Source organism: Rhinolophus ferrumequinum, chromosome 9 (assembly GCF_004115265.2).
Source record: "Rhinolophus ferrumequinum isolate MPI-CBG mRhiFer1 chromosome 9, mRhiFer1_v1.p, whole genome shotgun sequence".
NCBI lineage: Eukaryota > Metazoa > Chordata > Mammalia > Chiroptera > Rhinolophidae > Rhinolophus > Rhinolophus ferrumequinum.
This window is the reverse complement of record NC_046292.1, coordinates 12,996,103-13,012,005: the sequence shown is the minus strand read 5'-3', so window position 1 is coordinate 13,012,005 and position 15,903 is coordinate 12,996,103. Positions and strand designations below refer to the sequence as shown.

Genomic DNA, 15,903 nt, shown 5'->3' with positions numbered 1-15,903 from the left:
CTCCCTGCCCCTTCAGGCAGGTCTCAGAGGCTCACGATCTGGAAACCTTGTTGCCCTTGCCCAGAGGTGTGGAGCCTCTTCCCAGATTTAAAGGTCTCCAGAAGGACCCTGGGACAAGTACCAGTTGCTGCACATCTTGTGCTCCAGAGACCGTGGGGTGAAGACGGAAGTGCTGTCTGGCTCTCAGCTTGTCGGCGTATAATTAGTATTTGAGCTTTCCCATATATTATTTGTATCTTCAGCCAGGCATACAGAGGGCCTCTGAGAATCCCGCCCCGCCGGCTGTGGGACTCCGCCTTGCCACAGCCTTGGGCTTGTGTGTGTGAAAGTGCTGGAAGCAGTTTTTGGGGAAACCCAAGTCCACCTCAGTTGTGTCGTTTTAATGGAATAGGAAGACGGGTTGACAGAAGCCCTGACCACCTTCTGGGGAGTTGAGTTGAGTCCACTTCCTGCCCTCAGAGTATGAGTTTCAGCCCTCTTGTGACCACTGTTCTTAATCAAAGGTGTCTGCTAGTTTCTAGAGCCCCTAAAGAGTGAGTCTAGCCAAGCCTGCACATTGCTCCAGCCTGGAGGCCAGTGAGGGAGCATCCACTGCAGGTCGTCTTCATGTGGCGTCCTGAGGCTACTGGCCAGGGTCTTGGGGCCTTGGCACGCGCTGTCAGATTGTGTCTGCTAAAAGGAAGTCAAATGGAAAGCAGGAATGTGCGGAAAACAAGTTTGTACACCAACACAATCCCCGAGTCAGCATCAGGGACTCAGTTTCCTCTAGAATTCTTGGGTTCCTGTAAGCATGTGGCAGTCACGCTTTGGGTCATGCAGTTCCACGTGTTGGGGCGAAAGCACCGCCTAGAAGGAAGGACCAGCGCCCTCTGGTGGTCAAGCTCCTGCTTGAGGTCCTGTGCTCCCTGGCTGCTTCCCTGGCTGCTTCCCTGGCTGCTTCCCTGGCTGCTTCCCCGGCTGCTGGCAAATCCCTCTTTTTTGGGAAGCTGCTTTGTGGCAGTGTCAGGGATGGGTGGTCTTCCAAAGGTTCAGTCAGCAGGCCCTAGCTGCTTCACTGAGGTGGAGGAAGCCTCCTTTCCAGAATTCCCGACACAGGGTGCTCAGTGGCGTGCCCCAGATTCCTGGCTACTCACTGTACCCCTTCTTTCCTTCTCTGATGTTCTCCTTCCCCTTGAGGCAGCATTGTGTACAGGGGCCTAATGGCGTGTGTGTGTTTAACTCACCTGAATTCAACCTCACAGGCTGAACCAGGGCCATGTGGGGCCAGCCCCACCCCAGGTCTAAACCCCAGCTCCCCACTTCTCAGCTGTGACTTGGGTGCATCCCTTTCTCTCTCTCTGGCTTTCCGGTTTCTTAACTGTAAAGTAATGTATGCAAAGCCCCGGACCCAGAATGGCTTCTCCAAAGCGGCAGCTCTTGGATGATAGTGATGGCTTCGAAATTCCAGAAGGCCTTGACATTCTCATGAGGTGGGCTCCGCGGTGCCGGCAGTGTTTCCACAGGTAGTCAGAGAGGCACAAGAAGGTCACGGTGGTGCCACGCGCAGACAGCTTGGTCAGACCCCAGAGCCAGATCGGCGGCCCCTGCAGCGGCACCATTGTTTCCAGAGAGGCCTTCATTATTTCTCTTCAAGTAAAAAAAAAAAAATAAAAGCCTTATAAAGCGAGGCCGTAAAGCGCTGTAGCCGCAGTCCAGATGTGCACTCCTGAGTGCAGCTGGCATCCCAGCCGCACATGCCTAAGCCCATCGGTATGTGTGCTCAGGGGCTTGTTGCACCTGTGTGTCCTGGGAGGCATTTCCGCACAATACCTGTCCCATGTCCATGGGCAGACTCTGGGACACGGTCCACAAATTGTGGTGAAAACAGCTGGTCTCAACACACAAACAAGGGCAATCGGGTTTCAGCGGCAGAGCTGGGCTGGCCGGGCAGCGATCTTTCTCCATGTTGTGCGGAGCTGGCCCCCGCCCCCGCCCCCGGGCTGTGGGTATGGGACTGTGCTTCATGGGCAGTTCAGAACACATCAGGGTTAGAAGAAGAAGGGAGACGATCTGCCCCTCTCGGCCCAGAGAGGAAGACCCTTGTGAAAACGAGCAGCCACCAGTGGTCACATGCCTGCTGTGTGCTGGGCTCCGTAGCCAGGACTTCCGGGCCACTGCTCCCTGTGCTCTTCCTGCTGCATCCATGAGGTGGTTTTACAGAGGCGCCTGCAGGGAGGCGGGTACACCAGCGTGGGGCGGAGCCCACACTTCCCATCCCCTCGGCTGTGGCTGTCAGCCTGCCGTCTGCAGCTGTCTGTGGGCTTTCCAGAAGCTGTGCCCATCGGGCAGCACCCACATCCTTCTGTTGGACGCGGAACACTCTTAGCTTCTCGACAGTGACCAGTTTGGAGCCAACGAAAAAGGAATGCTGGTCTCCACTGCAAGGAAGGAAGCCAGGTTTTAGATGCCTTTCCAAGCAAATTGGAGAGTTTTCTTTTTTCCTGGGGTGGAATTGAATTGTTCCCACCTGTGAGTACCAGGTGCCTTTTTATGGTGGAAGGATGTTAAGGGTGATCAGAAAAACAAACTACTGCCAGTAGCTGAGGATTTCCTTTTCATTTTTAGGATGGGAGGAAGCAAAAAGATACGTTTGGGGACAGAGCCTCAGCCACCGGGAGGATGGCTGTGCCTCTGGGTTTTCATCTCCCTGTCTTTGCCGTTAAATCAGTCATGAAGCGTGGGAGTTTCTGTTTGATCGAGGGACCATATGACCCTGTGGTCATTGCTGTGACCAAGGACTTGTTACAGTAAAGTGTCCCTCATCACCATTTATCACAGCTCTTGCTGCTACTGTTTAGTGTGATCTGAGACGCAGAGCAGACGTGTGCGTGACAGAAGGACACAGTAAGGGAAGTAAGGATCTCATGGAATCTCAGCTTTGGACTTCGTAAGGGCAGCTTGGCACTAGATAATACAAGGATCCCAAGTGTTTTAATTGCACTGATTTAAATTTTTAGTCAGAACTCTTCATCTGCCGTTTCACCCAAGCCCCTCTCATATATTCCCTTCTCTCTCTCCTTCATACACCCCAGCAGGTCCCTTCACCTCCTGTCAGAATTGAGGCCATGGGCATTTCCCACCTTTGTACTGTTGCCCCAACCTGAAAGAAGGGCACAGACCTTCCAGGTTGACTGTAAGTTTCCCCTCAGAAGCCTCACTTCAGCGTACAGTATTCTTTCTAGGGAGTCTTGGAATTCTGACGTTTGGAGAGCTGGACCACACAAAAGAGAGATTGAAACGGTGAAGCCATGTCTGTGAGAACTAAATAAAACAGATTTGAGTGGAAAGTGATAGTCGTGGGTCCAGGTACCAAGCTCTCAAAAGTATAGGATGTGGGAGACACTTTCATAACAACACCTAAGAAAACATAATTTCATTTGAGACGACTGCAAGCTCAGTATAAATGTCAATATGAGTGAGGTGTGATTACCAAGAAAGTGAACTCGCTGTCGCGTTCCTTGATGGAGAAGGAGCCTGTATCCCGAGAGACATGTTGCTCTCTACTCCCCATTGGTTCACGCACAGTCACGCGTGCTTCTGTTCTCATGCCCTTACAGAGGAGCATAACCAAGGTATGGGGACTTAAAGTCATGTCTTATGAGGAATAGTATAATGACAAGAAGGCCAGAAAAAAAGAAATCTTGGGGTTTACGTAAGCCATCATTAGATATTTAAAAGGACTACATGAGGAAAGGGCATGAAGTTCTTGTTTTGTGTGGTTCCCTAACGCAGTAGGTAGAAATTTCCACTCAGCTGTTTGAATTGTTCAAAGCGGAAATGTTTGCCTTGGGAATGTAATGAGTTCCCTGTCATAGGAGGCATGTAAGCAGAGTTTTGACCCAACTTGATTAAGCTGTTAGGTATCTGCGCTGTTGCTCAGTCTACCTCACACAGGTCCCAATGCAGCCACCAAATTCTTGACAGTCAGAGCTGGGAGAGACCCTCATGAGCCGCTGACCCAGCTCTTTCATTTGACAAATGGGAAAGCAGTCTTTGGCACCACATTGGTACCAGATAAATACTCCTTTCCTTCCTCTCAGTTTTATTTAATGAAGCGACTGCAGAAGAAAGCCCCCTCATACTCCAGCACCTAGGGAGCTTGCCTTGTAAGTGCTCCCTGGCTTGTCTGAGTTTGGAGGTGACTGTACCTCTGCATTGCAGACGTCATTGCATTGCTAGCGGTCCAAGTCCTTTGAAGGCAACCCCACCCTGTGATGGCGCCCCGCCATTTGTGGCTAAAAGACCAGGTCTGGGTGAACCCAAGAAAGGCCTGCTCCCGACAGGTCTGTCCTGGCTTTGGTTCTTTTGTGGAGAGTCATGGCCTGTGACTCATTACCTGTTGGGGGCCTCTGTATTAGAAGCACAAATCCAGCTGTTCTCCCAAGAGGCGATTTGAAAAGAAGGACTAAAGGCCAACTTCAAAGTCCATTCCAGCCCATCTTTCCTTTTACATTTGCAGCCCTGTGTTGGCCAAGACCGGGAATTGGCTAATTCGTAGCTACAGCTCAGGTTCCCGAAACAAGTTTCCATCCTAGGTCTCCTTACATTCCTCTGCTTCAAACACTCCATAAAGCTTTGGAAGCCGAAATATTTTCTTTTCTTCTTTCTTTTGTGAAGTAGGTCATTTTGAGTGTGAAGTATTATGTTGTCCCATTTTTTCCTCCTTCCCCCCAGAAGTCCTGTGGTTGAAGAGTTATGGACATAGGATCTGTACACGTGACTGTGATTCAAGTGGAAGAGTGATTTTCAGGGGAAAACGACCTGGAACTTGGAGAAGAGAGTTCAGGGTGTAACCAATGATGGAGAACAAACTCAACCAGATGCTTAGTTGTAATTGACAGCTGATACTAATAGCCCCACCTAAGGGTCTTGCCTTTTGCTCCTGGCTCATCCAGCACAGAGGTGTCCCTGGTAACGCGATCTTTTGGAGTTTATGAACCCTGTTTCTGCCTGTTGTAATCAATGCCCTATTTTTCAAATGGCGGGACTTACAGAGCCAACCCAGAGTGTCCCCATCTTCTTAGCCCCAACTGTCAGAATTCTCTGCAGTTCCATTTGCTGTAGAAAATGTTAGTGTTTACTGGGAAAGTCTTGGAATTCACCAATATTGTAGAAGCTTTATTCTCCGGTGGACCCCAGCAGAGAGTTTTACTCCAGTTCCTAGGTTGATCTGTCCTCTCCCCTACTGCCAATGTTCCTGGAGCTTTCAGAGGCCCCACCGCTTCATGGTTCAAGACTTTCTAAGGTAGCTTCTCCACAGTCTCCCTGCAGGTTGTCCCTGTGTTGTCTGGCTAACTGGTCCTTCACCCTATTCGCGTGCGTGGATTTCAGGCCTAAGAAAAGCCCGTGCTTTCCTCTTCAGGCCTCCACGTTTTAAAGATGTTCTCCGAGCTGCCAATTGACCAGAGACCTCACTGCAGGAAGAGGGCCTCCCCTCTTGAGCCCAAGTCCGCTGAGCCTGCCCGCCTCCCTGCCTCACTCCCTCCCTCCCCGGTGAGCGGAGGATTTTGAAATAATGGAGCAGGGACAGAGCTCAGGGCTGGGCCGGGTTAAGTCCTCTGTAGCCTGCTCTCAGCCCTGGGCCGCATTTGATCATTCATTCGCATTGACGTGCAAGGCCTGAGAGCAAGTTGCTGGCGATGGTAGAGCCACCTTATTGAAATAGCATGTTAGCATTTAAACAATATTAATACTATTTGACTCATTAAATATACAAAGGCCAGTTAAAGTGCTTCCATGTGTGTGCTGTTAGTTCTGGCGGGCGACTCCTCAGATGGCTTTATGTGGTTTCAGACAACATTTTAGCACATTCTTAAAATACCCACAAAAGCCTTTATGTAAAAACTCATAAATGTGAACCACATAAAAATTATTTTTTTTCCTGTTTCATGTCATTATGATCAAAGTACAGTAGGTAAGAAGAAATTTTCAAAAACTTGTTGAGGTCCCTCTTTAATTAATGCTTCACGCGCAGAGCAGAGCCGTAAACCATGTAATGGGGGGCTGTCTGTATGCCCCGCAGTCACCTTGCCACCGACCCTGCACGCAGCGGTCCTGACAGCACTTGTCGGAGAGGCTGCTCCTTCTGGGTGATTCCGAAACGGCCGTTTCTGATCACGTAGTCCTCTGCTCCCTTTGTCTTGGAACCTCGGGTTGAGACTTGCAGCCTCTCGAGTCCCTGGAGATCCATCTCGGTGGATGGAATGCAAGTCCGTTCTTGAATTGTTGTGGGGCTGGGGCCCTCCCTACCTGCCGAGGCAGCACGTCCGCCTCACCTCGGCGAGGAACGCCCGCCTGGAAGAGGGAACAGCCACAGTGAGGCCGTCATTTCTTTATTAAAAGTCAAATGGACTGTACACGAGGCTACTCCCCATGGAATACTATCTCAGCTATTAAAAACAATTACGTAGGTCATGTGGCTCCATGGAAAAGTGCTAATGATTGTGCGCCAAGTGAGAAAAGCTGAACGCAACGCAGTACCCTCGCTGTGCTTATAGTTACATAAAAATTACGCATCTGGACAAAGACGGGACGGGAATTTGGAAAAAGTCAGATTTATGGGATAAGTTGATATATGGTCCTGTGGGCTAATTTTTAAATTTCCTTTTTATATAATGTTCTTGCAATAAATTTTTTAATTTGGGGGACTAGTAACCCACACAGAGGTCAGAATGGAGGTTACATTTTTACCTCCTCTGTCTCTAGCATTTTGAAACTCTGGGCCTGGTCAGTGTGGCCCCAGGGAAGCTGAGCAAGCCAGGGAGAAGCTGCCAGTGTGGGAGCCGGGCCATGGGTGGGACGTTGGCGTGGAAACGGCCACTTCCACCTTATAAAACATTCATGCCGCTGCTTTAATTTTTCTGGAAGGAAACAAATCTAAGGGATGGGACGGGGGGCGGGGATCAACTGCAGGCCTCCTGGCGCTTTTGAACAGGTCGCTGAGTGGTGTCGACAGGGCTGTTAAACCCCCAGGATCTCCCCCGGGTCCCTTCCAGGGCGGCCTAGTCCGCTCTCCCGTGTGCTCCAGCACACAGGGCGGTGAGCCTGTGACAGGGACAACAGAGGCTGGGAGGGTGCAAATACTCCCTGGGCTTCAAGCCTTCACTCCAAGGTGGCCAACAGAAAGAAGGAATTATTGGCCCATCCTTCTTGCCAGCAGAGGAAAAGCCACCATTTTTTAAACTTGTTTTTTTCCCTTTTGCTGTGGGGCTGCTCTGCCTACAAGCAGACTAAAAGGGAAAACCAGGTGGGAGAACCCAGACAGCTGTCACCAAGAGGACGGTGTTCGCAGGTCGCTGTGGGCTGTTCCTCTCCTCCCTTGGTAGTGTTGGGGTGCCTCCTAGTGAACTTGTGAGCCAAGGGAGCCATCCCAATCCAGGAGAACAAGCCGGAGAGGCCCCTGGAGCCCCGGCTACACACTCACCTGAGCACTGCGAGGGCTCTGGCCCAGCAGTGACGGCTCCGTCTCCACGTGTCCTGGGAGCATCCCAGGAAGCCCCGCGGGTGCCCAGCGCCTACAGAGCTGATCCAGACCAGGATGGCCCTACAGAGGCATGTGGGGCCTGCCCCCCTCCCCTGTCCCGGGGGGGTGTTTGTGGAGGATGGGGCGCAGTGTTGAAAAGAGATTTGGAACCAGAGAAAGAATCTCCGTGAGTGGGGTCCCTGAATGCCCAGGTTGGCTGATGTCCTAGAGGTCACCTAGAATGGCAGTGAGCTCTGGGCTCAGCTGTGTCTGTCCCTTTACTCACACTTTTCCCCTCTCAGTGTTAGACTTGTCTGGAGCCAGACACCTCCCCACCCTCCATTGTCTGACCGACATTTAGCCCCGGGGCTGGCATCGGCGCTGGCCTCAGTATCCTGGGCAGTCCTGCCCTCACCTGCCTCCCAGGCTTCTTGCCAGGGGAGGCAGAGTTGTGAATTTCATTTGACAGCTTAATCACAGCGATGGTGCAGGAATGGAGCAGTGGGGACAGGATGTGGCGGTGGCGGCAGCCATGGGCCGGCCCCAGTCTGCTGCAGGAATCCTGGCCAGGAGGGGCGAGGGTAGCAGACCTGGGAAGGACCCCTTGGCCGCCCAGCAGGAGCGTGAAACAGCCGCCTACCCCACAGCTCACGGGTAGGGCTGTCATTCGTGAGGAAGGGCTATTTCCTTGGCCTGTTTGTCCCTTGGTTACACTCTGGTGTTTATCACACACTGACCCTTGCACAAACACTTTTTAGTTTGAAATAGTTTCAGATTTACAGTAAAATTAGCAAAAACAGAAAAAAAGTACGGAGAATTCTCATATTTCTTCACCCATACCCTCTTCATATTAACATTTTATATTTTTATTGTATAACAACTTTATTTGAGCAGTAATTCACAGACGTGTTTATTTTTAGTACTTATTTTTGTTACTAAAATTAATGGGGGCCGGCCAGGTGGTGGCCCGGTGGGGGCCGGTTTGATTCCCACATGGGCCAGTGAACTGCACCCTCTATAGTTAAGACTGTGAACAACGGCTCTCTCTGGAGCTGGGCTGCCGTACGGTGCCCTGGGCTACCAGTGGCCAGTGTGAGTGGCCGGCAGCCAGCGAGAGCTGCCATGGGTGAGCGGCCGACCAACGACTGGCGACCAACTGCTTCAGCCAGGGGGGAGCACAAGGCTCATCACACCAGCATGGGCCAGGGAGCTGTGTCCTACACAACTAGACTGAGAAACAACAGCTTGAACCGGAGTGGCGGGGGGGGAGGTGAAAGAAGGGGGGGGAAGAAATTAATGATAATCTTGAGTCGGGTGTCTACCTTCCTTTGTTGTTTTTGTCTCGTAACGATTCTAAGACCCCGTTCACACAGTTGGGACCTGGTAGCCCTTAGTAAATAGTTGTTAGGTGGAGGAATGCATGAGCCGAGCCCGTAACTGGCAGGGCAGGGCATGGCACCCACACCTGTCTGACCCAAGCCCACGATCACCCACCACCAAGCTGCCTGCCTGCTGTTCACGCCTGAGGCCACAGTCTGGTAGGTCCCAGAGTGCCTGCCACACTTTTGAGCAGGGGTCATCTGGGGTCAGCGAGGTCACAGACTTCCTGGTAAAGAATGTGCCTTACTGGAGAGCTGGTAAAGAATGTGCTGGCGAGATTGTTCCAGTTTTAGTTGTCATCAGCAGACTGTGAGGCATTGCACACCCGCCGATGGTCCTCCTTTGCCTTCTGAGCTCCTCAGATCTGTACTCGCAGCGTCCGGACGCTGTCACAGCTGCTGGCTTCGGTCTCTTGGATTTGGGAGCCTAACCTGATTGCCTTTTCTCCTGTGGCCTTTTCTTTCCTTCTTGCACTTGATGTTAATTAGGAATGTTCCCGTATTGACTCAGGCCTGAGGAGGAAGCTCCGTCCCACGCTTAGCCCTTCGTTCCTGGCAGGAGGGTGGTAGCAGGTTTCTCTGAAAGACCATAGAAGCCCTGGTGCACCCAGGCCTGAAGGGTTCTGGGTGAGGAAGTGTTTGTTCCTCAGTTTTTTTTCTTTAGCTTCCCTGTAAAATAGCTATCCCAGAAGTTAGGGATATCGGACAGTCACGGTTACTCAGCAGTAATGACCCCTCACTGAGTGTCTGCTGTCCGTCACACACTTTGCTGCATCCTTCGTCTGAGAAGAACCTGAAGCCCAGAGAAGTTTGGTACATTTGCCAAAAACCACAAAGCTACAGTACGTGGCAGAGCTCAGGCTCAGACTCATCTTGAGGACTCTGAAGCCATGTTCTTTCTGTGAACACCGCCCCCCCCGGGGGGGGTTGCTGGATGTTCATGAAACATGCAAGCATCAGCCCTGCGACCGTTACACGGAGGGGTCCTTAATCCCAGCCAGACACTTAGGTGAACCTTTGCTGAATGACAACCCCTGGGACCTGGGCTGATGGTCTGTAATTTGACAGGTTTAACATCTAATGGGCACGTGGGCCTGTTTCCTGCAGGTATTTTGAAGGCGGCGTGTCATCTGTCTACCTCTGGGATCTGGATCATGGCTTTGCTGGAGTGATCCTCATAAAGAAGGCTGGAGACGGATCAAAGAAGATCAAAGGCTGCTGGGATTCCATCCACGTGGTGGAAGTGCAGGTACGGCTCCCCGCCACGGGCCGCCCAGGGCCTCCCGGAGCAGAGGCCACACCCAGCGGTGCAGCCCCTGTTCTCTAACAGATGCTTCTTGAAGGGGGGCGTACGGTGACACCTAAACCCACCCCTGTTTATTTCTAAAAACTGTCCTGAAGCCGTTTGGATAAAGATAAGTCAGGATGGCAGTAGTCATTAGTAAAGATCCCCAAAGAACCAAATACACATGATTGCAGATTGAGTCCCTTTGAAAACCAGTTGGGATTTTACAAGAAAGGTAATATTGTGGTAATGTCTTAGGAAGGGACGTGTTAGAATCACCCTGAACTCAGGGGCCACCTCAGGCTCTCCTCAGCTTGGGCTTGCACGCAAGGTTCTGTTCTCTGTCTCGTCCCCCAGGAGAAATCCAGTGGCCGCACCGCCCATTACAAGCTGACCTCCACAGTGATGCTGTGGCTGCAAACCAACAAATCCGGCTCTGGCACCATGAACCTCGGAGGCAGCCTTACCAGACAGGTAGGGTTGCCAGTGCCACAGGGGCCAGCCTAAGCGCTGACCGTACGTGGAGGTGGGTGAGCAGGTATCCCCACAGAGGGTCCCTGGGGTAGCCTCTGCCTGACTGATCTCCCCACAGGCCTCTCAGGGATTCCCGAGGTTCAGTCAGGGGAGGTTTTCTCTTTGGGTCGAGGTGTTTACATTAAAACGCTCCTGTGATGTTTAGGACATACTGCTGATTAACATTTTAGAATGAATGAATTTCTCAGTTATGACTCAGATCATGTATTACGACTCTCAGTTGCAAGTGACAGAAGTAAAACTCTGACTTAAGCAAAAATGGAAACGAGTCAGCTCACAGAACTCCGAAGTTCAGGCTTCATTCAGCATGGCGGGTCTGCGACGCCCAGAATGCCACCAGGACTCTGTTGCCACACGGTAGCCCCTGGCAGTATCGGGAACAGAGCTTCTCTTTCAGGAGGTTTGCTGTCCCCCAGAAATGTCTCACTGGCTCGATTTGGGTTGCTGGTCCATCACAGAATCATTTCCTGAGGCTAGGGGGTAGGAAACAGTCTGGCCAGATGTGGCTCGTGTGACTACCCGTGGCAGTGTAGGTGGAAAGGGGGTGTTGATTTCCTCGAGTAAAGTCTGGCTGCTTTTCACGGTAGGGGGAGGGACGGCTGTGGGCAAGCAGCAGACCTCAGACACTGGTGGGAAGGTGCTGTCTGCGGAGACAGCTGGTGGATGTTACCGTGTAGGTGGGGTGGGCCCAGCCATGGCAGCAGGCTGCTGGGGGACAGTAGCCAGGGTCCCCAAAAAGGCGAGAAAAGGCTGAAATAAAAGTTAAAAAGATACAGAAGAGGGAGCGCCTGCTTTAAGCTTCGAAATGGGTTTTCTGGCCTCCTCACGCACGGGCCTCGTAGTGACTGGTAACAGACGTGTACTGTGACCAGCCGCTCTCTGCTCAGCCCTGGCCCCCACGTAGCAGCTCTCCAAGGATGGCGCTGTGTGACAGTCTCCAGAATCCTCCAGTGCAGGCCCAAGCAGGCTGCTTTTCAAAGCTCGCAACACTCCAAAGAGGGAATGAGTACGTTTGGCCACAGCAGTTAAAAGGCGACTAGAGTCACGGGATCTTGACTTTGGAAGAGTTCAGAGGTCATTCCCAACCTGACCAGCGGCTCACTGCTTTGAAAGGCAACCCGTTCCTTTTACATCAGCTTCCATAAAAAATGACATCCGGAACAGAACCTGTCCTCCAGAACGTGGCCAGGGTTGCTTAGGCTGGCACCGCGCACGCATGCGGTCGAGCGAATGGCCACCCCCTGGTGTTCTCACCCCCATCTCTTTCCCAGGAACCACAGACGGTCCAGGAATTTCCCATTCTGTTCTCATGCAGTAAATCTTCTTTTTTTTTAAATGTGATTTTACATTTGTCCTCACATTTTGTTTTTGATCCACTCTGCCCGTGAGTTCCATTGAATCTTGATTTCAGTCATCCACGTGTTAGCTATTCCTTCTGGCTTTGTTGTTTGCACGGTAACTGAGATGATGCTGGGTCTTATATTAATTAGCTCAAGGCCAAGTGCAGAGCCCTCCAGCATGGACACCAGACACTTCCTTAGAGGGAGACATCGGCCTGATAGTCATCTTTCTTAGGGTGCTTTTCTTTAGGGTGAGCTTGTTTAGCCAGTTAGAAATCCACCGTCTAAGTAGGGCTCTACATTTTCAAATAAATGCCCTTTGAGCCGTCTGCGATTGAGCACCGCCTGCCAGCTGGCTTCCTGCTTTAGTAGGACCAGGTCACTTCAGGCTTGGCTGTGGTTTCTTTCTTCTCACTCTCATCCGGGCTCACCCCATGTCTGCACCTCAGGCTCCTTTTGTGCTGTGAGAAGTACTGCTTTGCCCGTTTCCCACCCTGTGGTCACGAGCAGCTCCTTCAGGGAGGCCGCCTCTCCCAGAGCCTCAGGTCTGCAGCTCCGGGCCGTCGGTGCCTTGCCGCTCGCAGCCTAGTCCAGGACCAGCGTCAGCATCACCAAAGAGCTTGTCAAAAATGCAGAGATCTTGGGTCCTACCCAAACCTACCAAATCGGGGTCTAAATTAAACAAAATTCTCCATGTAATTTATGTGCACATGAAAATTTGACAAGTGCTACTCTTCTGGGTTCTGTACCTAGTTCCATCGTGAGGAGGGGAGTGGTCCCCATACCAACAAGCAGGGTGTCGACTTAATTCTGACACCACATGGAGACGCGTCAGAGCCCACAGGTTGGGGGCTCAGTTATGTAAAGCGGGTGCAGGTCACTCCCCCAACCCCTCACCCCAATACCTTCGGTTGTTAATTGCAAGTCCAGATTGCCGTGCGCCCTTCTGATCGACCAGCTATGAAACAGAGGTTCCCACAAAACCTTCCTTGGGTTCAGTTAATTTACTAGAGCAGCTTGCAGAGCTCAAGAAAGCCGTTTACTCACTAGATTGCTGGTTGATTACAGAGGGTGTTAAAGGGTACAGATCAGCAGCCAGATGACAAGATACATTGGGCGAGGTGCCAAAGGAGCTTCTGTCCTCCTGGAGTTTTGGGCCGGGCATAGTGGCACTTGGAAGCATTCTGGTTCCCATCCTGGAAGCTCCGCGAACCCCCTCCGTTGTGGGTTTTTACGGAGGCTCCCGGCTTCCTTGCATAGAGATGATCCTTTAATTCATTGGCCATGGGTGGTTGATTCAACCGCTAGCCCTTCTCCGCTCCCTGGGAATCCTGGGTGTGACTGAAAGCTCCCCCCTCTGCTCATGGTCAGTTTTCCTGGCAACCAGCCCCAAAAGTCACCTCATTGGCATAAACCCAGTTATGGAGAGGGGCTTGTTATGAACAATAAGACACTCCTTTCACCTTTATGGCTCTGAAGCTTCTTTGTGTGTTTTTTTTAGTAACTGAGGACAAGAGATCAAATATTATAACAAAAGCTGCTCCTGTTACTCTTACCGCTCAGGAAGTTCCAAGGGTTTTGGGAGCTGTGAGCCAGGAACAGGATGAAGACCAAATATGTATGAGAAGTATATTTTGGTTCTCTGAATGACAAATATGTGTTTCTTAGAAATCACAATATCGCAGCTGCTGTATGCCTGTCTCTTGCTTAGGTATCATTAGCACCTCTCCAGGATGACCCTCCAGGTGCTGCAGGTGTGTCTAAGCTGAACTGAGAGCTTGGACTGGAAGGTGCTGCTGCCCTCCCGGCGCAGATTTATCTTAACTGGTACTTCAGATGCCACCTTCGGCATCTACGCAGGTTGGAGGTTTGAGACCCTTGGTTAAGGGCCCATGTTTTGCATCCTTGCCAGCCCCACCCCAGGGCCAGGCCTGGTGCCCGTGCAGTGCGGTGGGGGCTTTAGGTATATGCCAGAAAGAATCGACTTAGTAACTCTGCTCAGTGAATTTGCATTCTAGTCACAAAAGCATCTTCACGCATTTGGAAGATCGTCATACAAGGCGACTGTTGTTGGCCAGGATGCTTAGGGTGTGTATCGGAGCCTCCGTGCTAAACCTCCACTGCCTCTGCTGTGTCACGGGCCTGAAACCACAAGGGATCTTGGGGATCTCCTGCTCTGGCCTCTGGGCAAGGCTGTCCCCATGCCACCCCAGAACCAAGGCAGTGCTCCCTGGGGCAGAGCCCATTGTTTTGCATGGAAATGGGCCCTGGTCTTCCAGGAACCGTTGACCGGCGAGGGGCAGCCGAACCAGCAGGCAGCCAGTTCTACCACAGCCTGCCGCCCCCACACCCTGCCACCTGGGCAATGGTGGAAAGTCTTAAATTTGTATCCGGAGACTGTTTCCTGCATCACTTACCGCTCTGAACTGTTTATAATTCCACCCGGTTTACAGTGACCTGGACAAATATTTAATCCTCAGCCTTCCTAATAGTTTAAATCAGAGCTGTCAACCCATGGCCAGGCTCTGGTTCCGGCTTGCCGTGAGCGGTGCCTCCTGCCAAGCCAAACACAGGCCTGATGAGTGGCTGTCCTCAGCACACCGGGCCGGGGCCACGGGCCTTGTTTGGATTGCCTTGTGCTCTTGGGCTTTAATGAGGAAATTCATGCTTCTGTCATCATCCTAAGGCCGGCCACATAACTCATCTGAGGTGCATTAGAGCTGGGGCAGGTTTCCAGTGTAAGTAACTGCAAAGGGAGGGGCAGGGAAGCGATGAGGGAGACAAGTCTGAGTTAAGGATGCTCAGCCTCTGAGCAAACGGGAAATGAGGGCTGTGGGTTTCGCTGTGTGTCCAGATGAGCCTGGCAGGAGAGACGTCTGGGGTTGCCTGGGATGGGAGACCAAGGGGTTCCAGAAAAGTTGAGCAAATCAGTGATAAAGAGTGAACCTGCGAGAGTGCTGGGCAAGATGGCGGAGTAGCTGTGCAATTTGTTGTGTGGTTTGTAAAAAAAAAAAAAAACTGAACATGCATGGTTGTGCCGGCTGTCTCCTTGGATTAGATTATAAGCAAGATAGTCATTCCCACTTAACAGGTGAGGACACAGGTTCAAGCTGTTACGTAGTTTGCTCGTGGTGATTTATCTAGTAGGAGGCAGAGCCTGGCTTTGAACACAGATTTGTCTTCCTAGGAGAAAACACAGGCCGCTTCCTCTCACACTACATTTTTTTTTAATCTTAATCTGCCCCCCGTGCCCGGCATCCAGTAGATGCTAAGCCCACATTTGCACAGAAATGCACAGAGCACTCAGTTCAGTGTAGACAGCACACTGCCCTCGGAGCACCCGGTGACGTTCTGCTGGCAGCCCCTCCCGCAGCAGCTTGGGCAGCTGCAATGGACCCGTGGCCCCAGAAACAGGCAGTCCGGAGCAGTGGAGTCCGTGGAGGGGTCAGGCCCCCTGGGGGTGTGCTCAGCCCCACCACCCTGTGGGTGCCTGTCATCTTATTCTGTAGGAAACAAGCTGACCACACGAGCCCTGTTCACCAACACAGGGAGCGAGGAGGGTTTTGAGGTTTGCAGGTGGTGGACTGATCTGATCAGATTTGTGTTTTCAAAAGATGGCTCTGCCGGCTGACACGAAGGGTAGGTTAGCAGAATGAGGCTGTTAGAGTCACCCAGGAGAGAGGTGACCAGGGCCTGGCTGGGGGCAGCCCCAAGAGGGCCGGAGGGAACAAGCCTGTGGTCAGGAAGTCGGTGAAGAAGTTGGGGTCAGCCTCAAGGCAAGAAATAACCAAGAAAGGCAAAGGCAGAAGTAGAAAAGGAGGGACGGGCCAAGAGACATTTTGGAGTAGAGTGATCGAGGCTTGG

General features: G+C 51.9%; 1 protein-coding gene across 2 annotated transcripts in view; it reads left to right on the top strand.

Moving 5' to 3' along the window:
- CAPZB (capping actin protein of muscle Z-line subunit beta) overlaps positions 1-15,903 on the top strand; it is a 133,900-nt gene that overhangs the window by 105,501 nt on the left and 12,496 nt on the right. For both annotated transcript variants that reach the window (XM_033114324.1, XM_033114325.1), the window contains exons 5-6: positions 9,988-10,129; positions 10,523-10,639. In XM_033114324.1, coding sequence (XP_032970215.1) covers positions 9,988-10,129; positions 10,523-10,639 — 259 coding nt within the window. The remainder of the gene's footprint in view (positions 1-9,987; positions 10,130-10,522; positions 10,640-15,903) is intronic.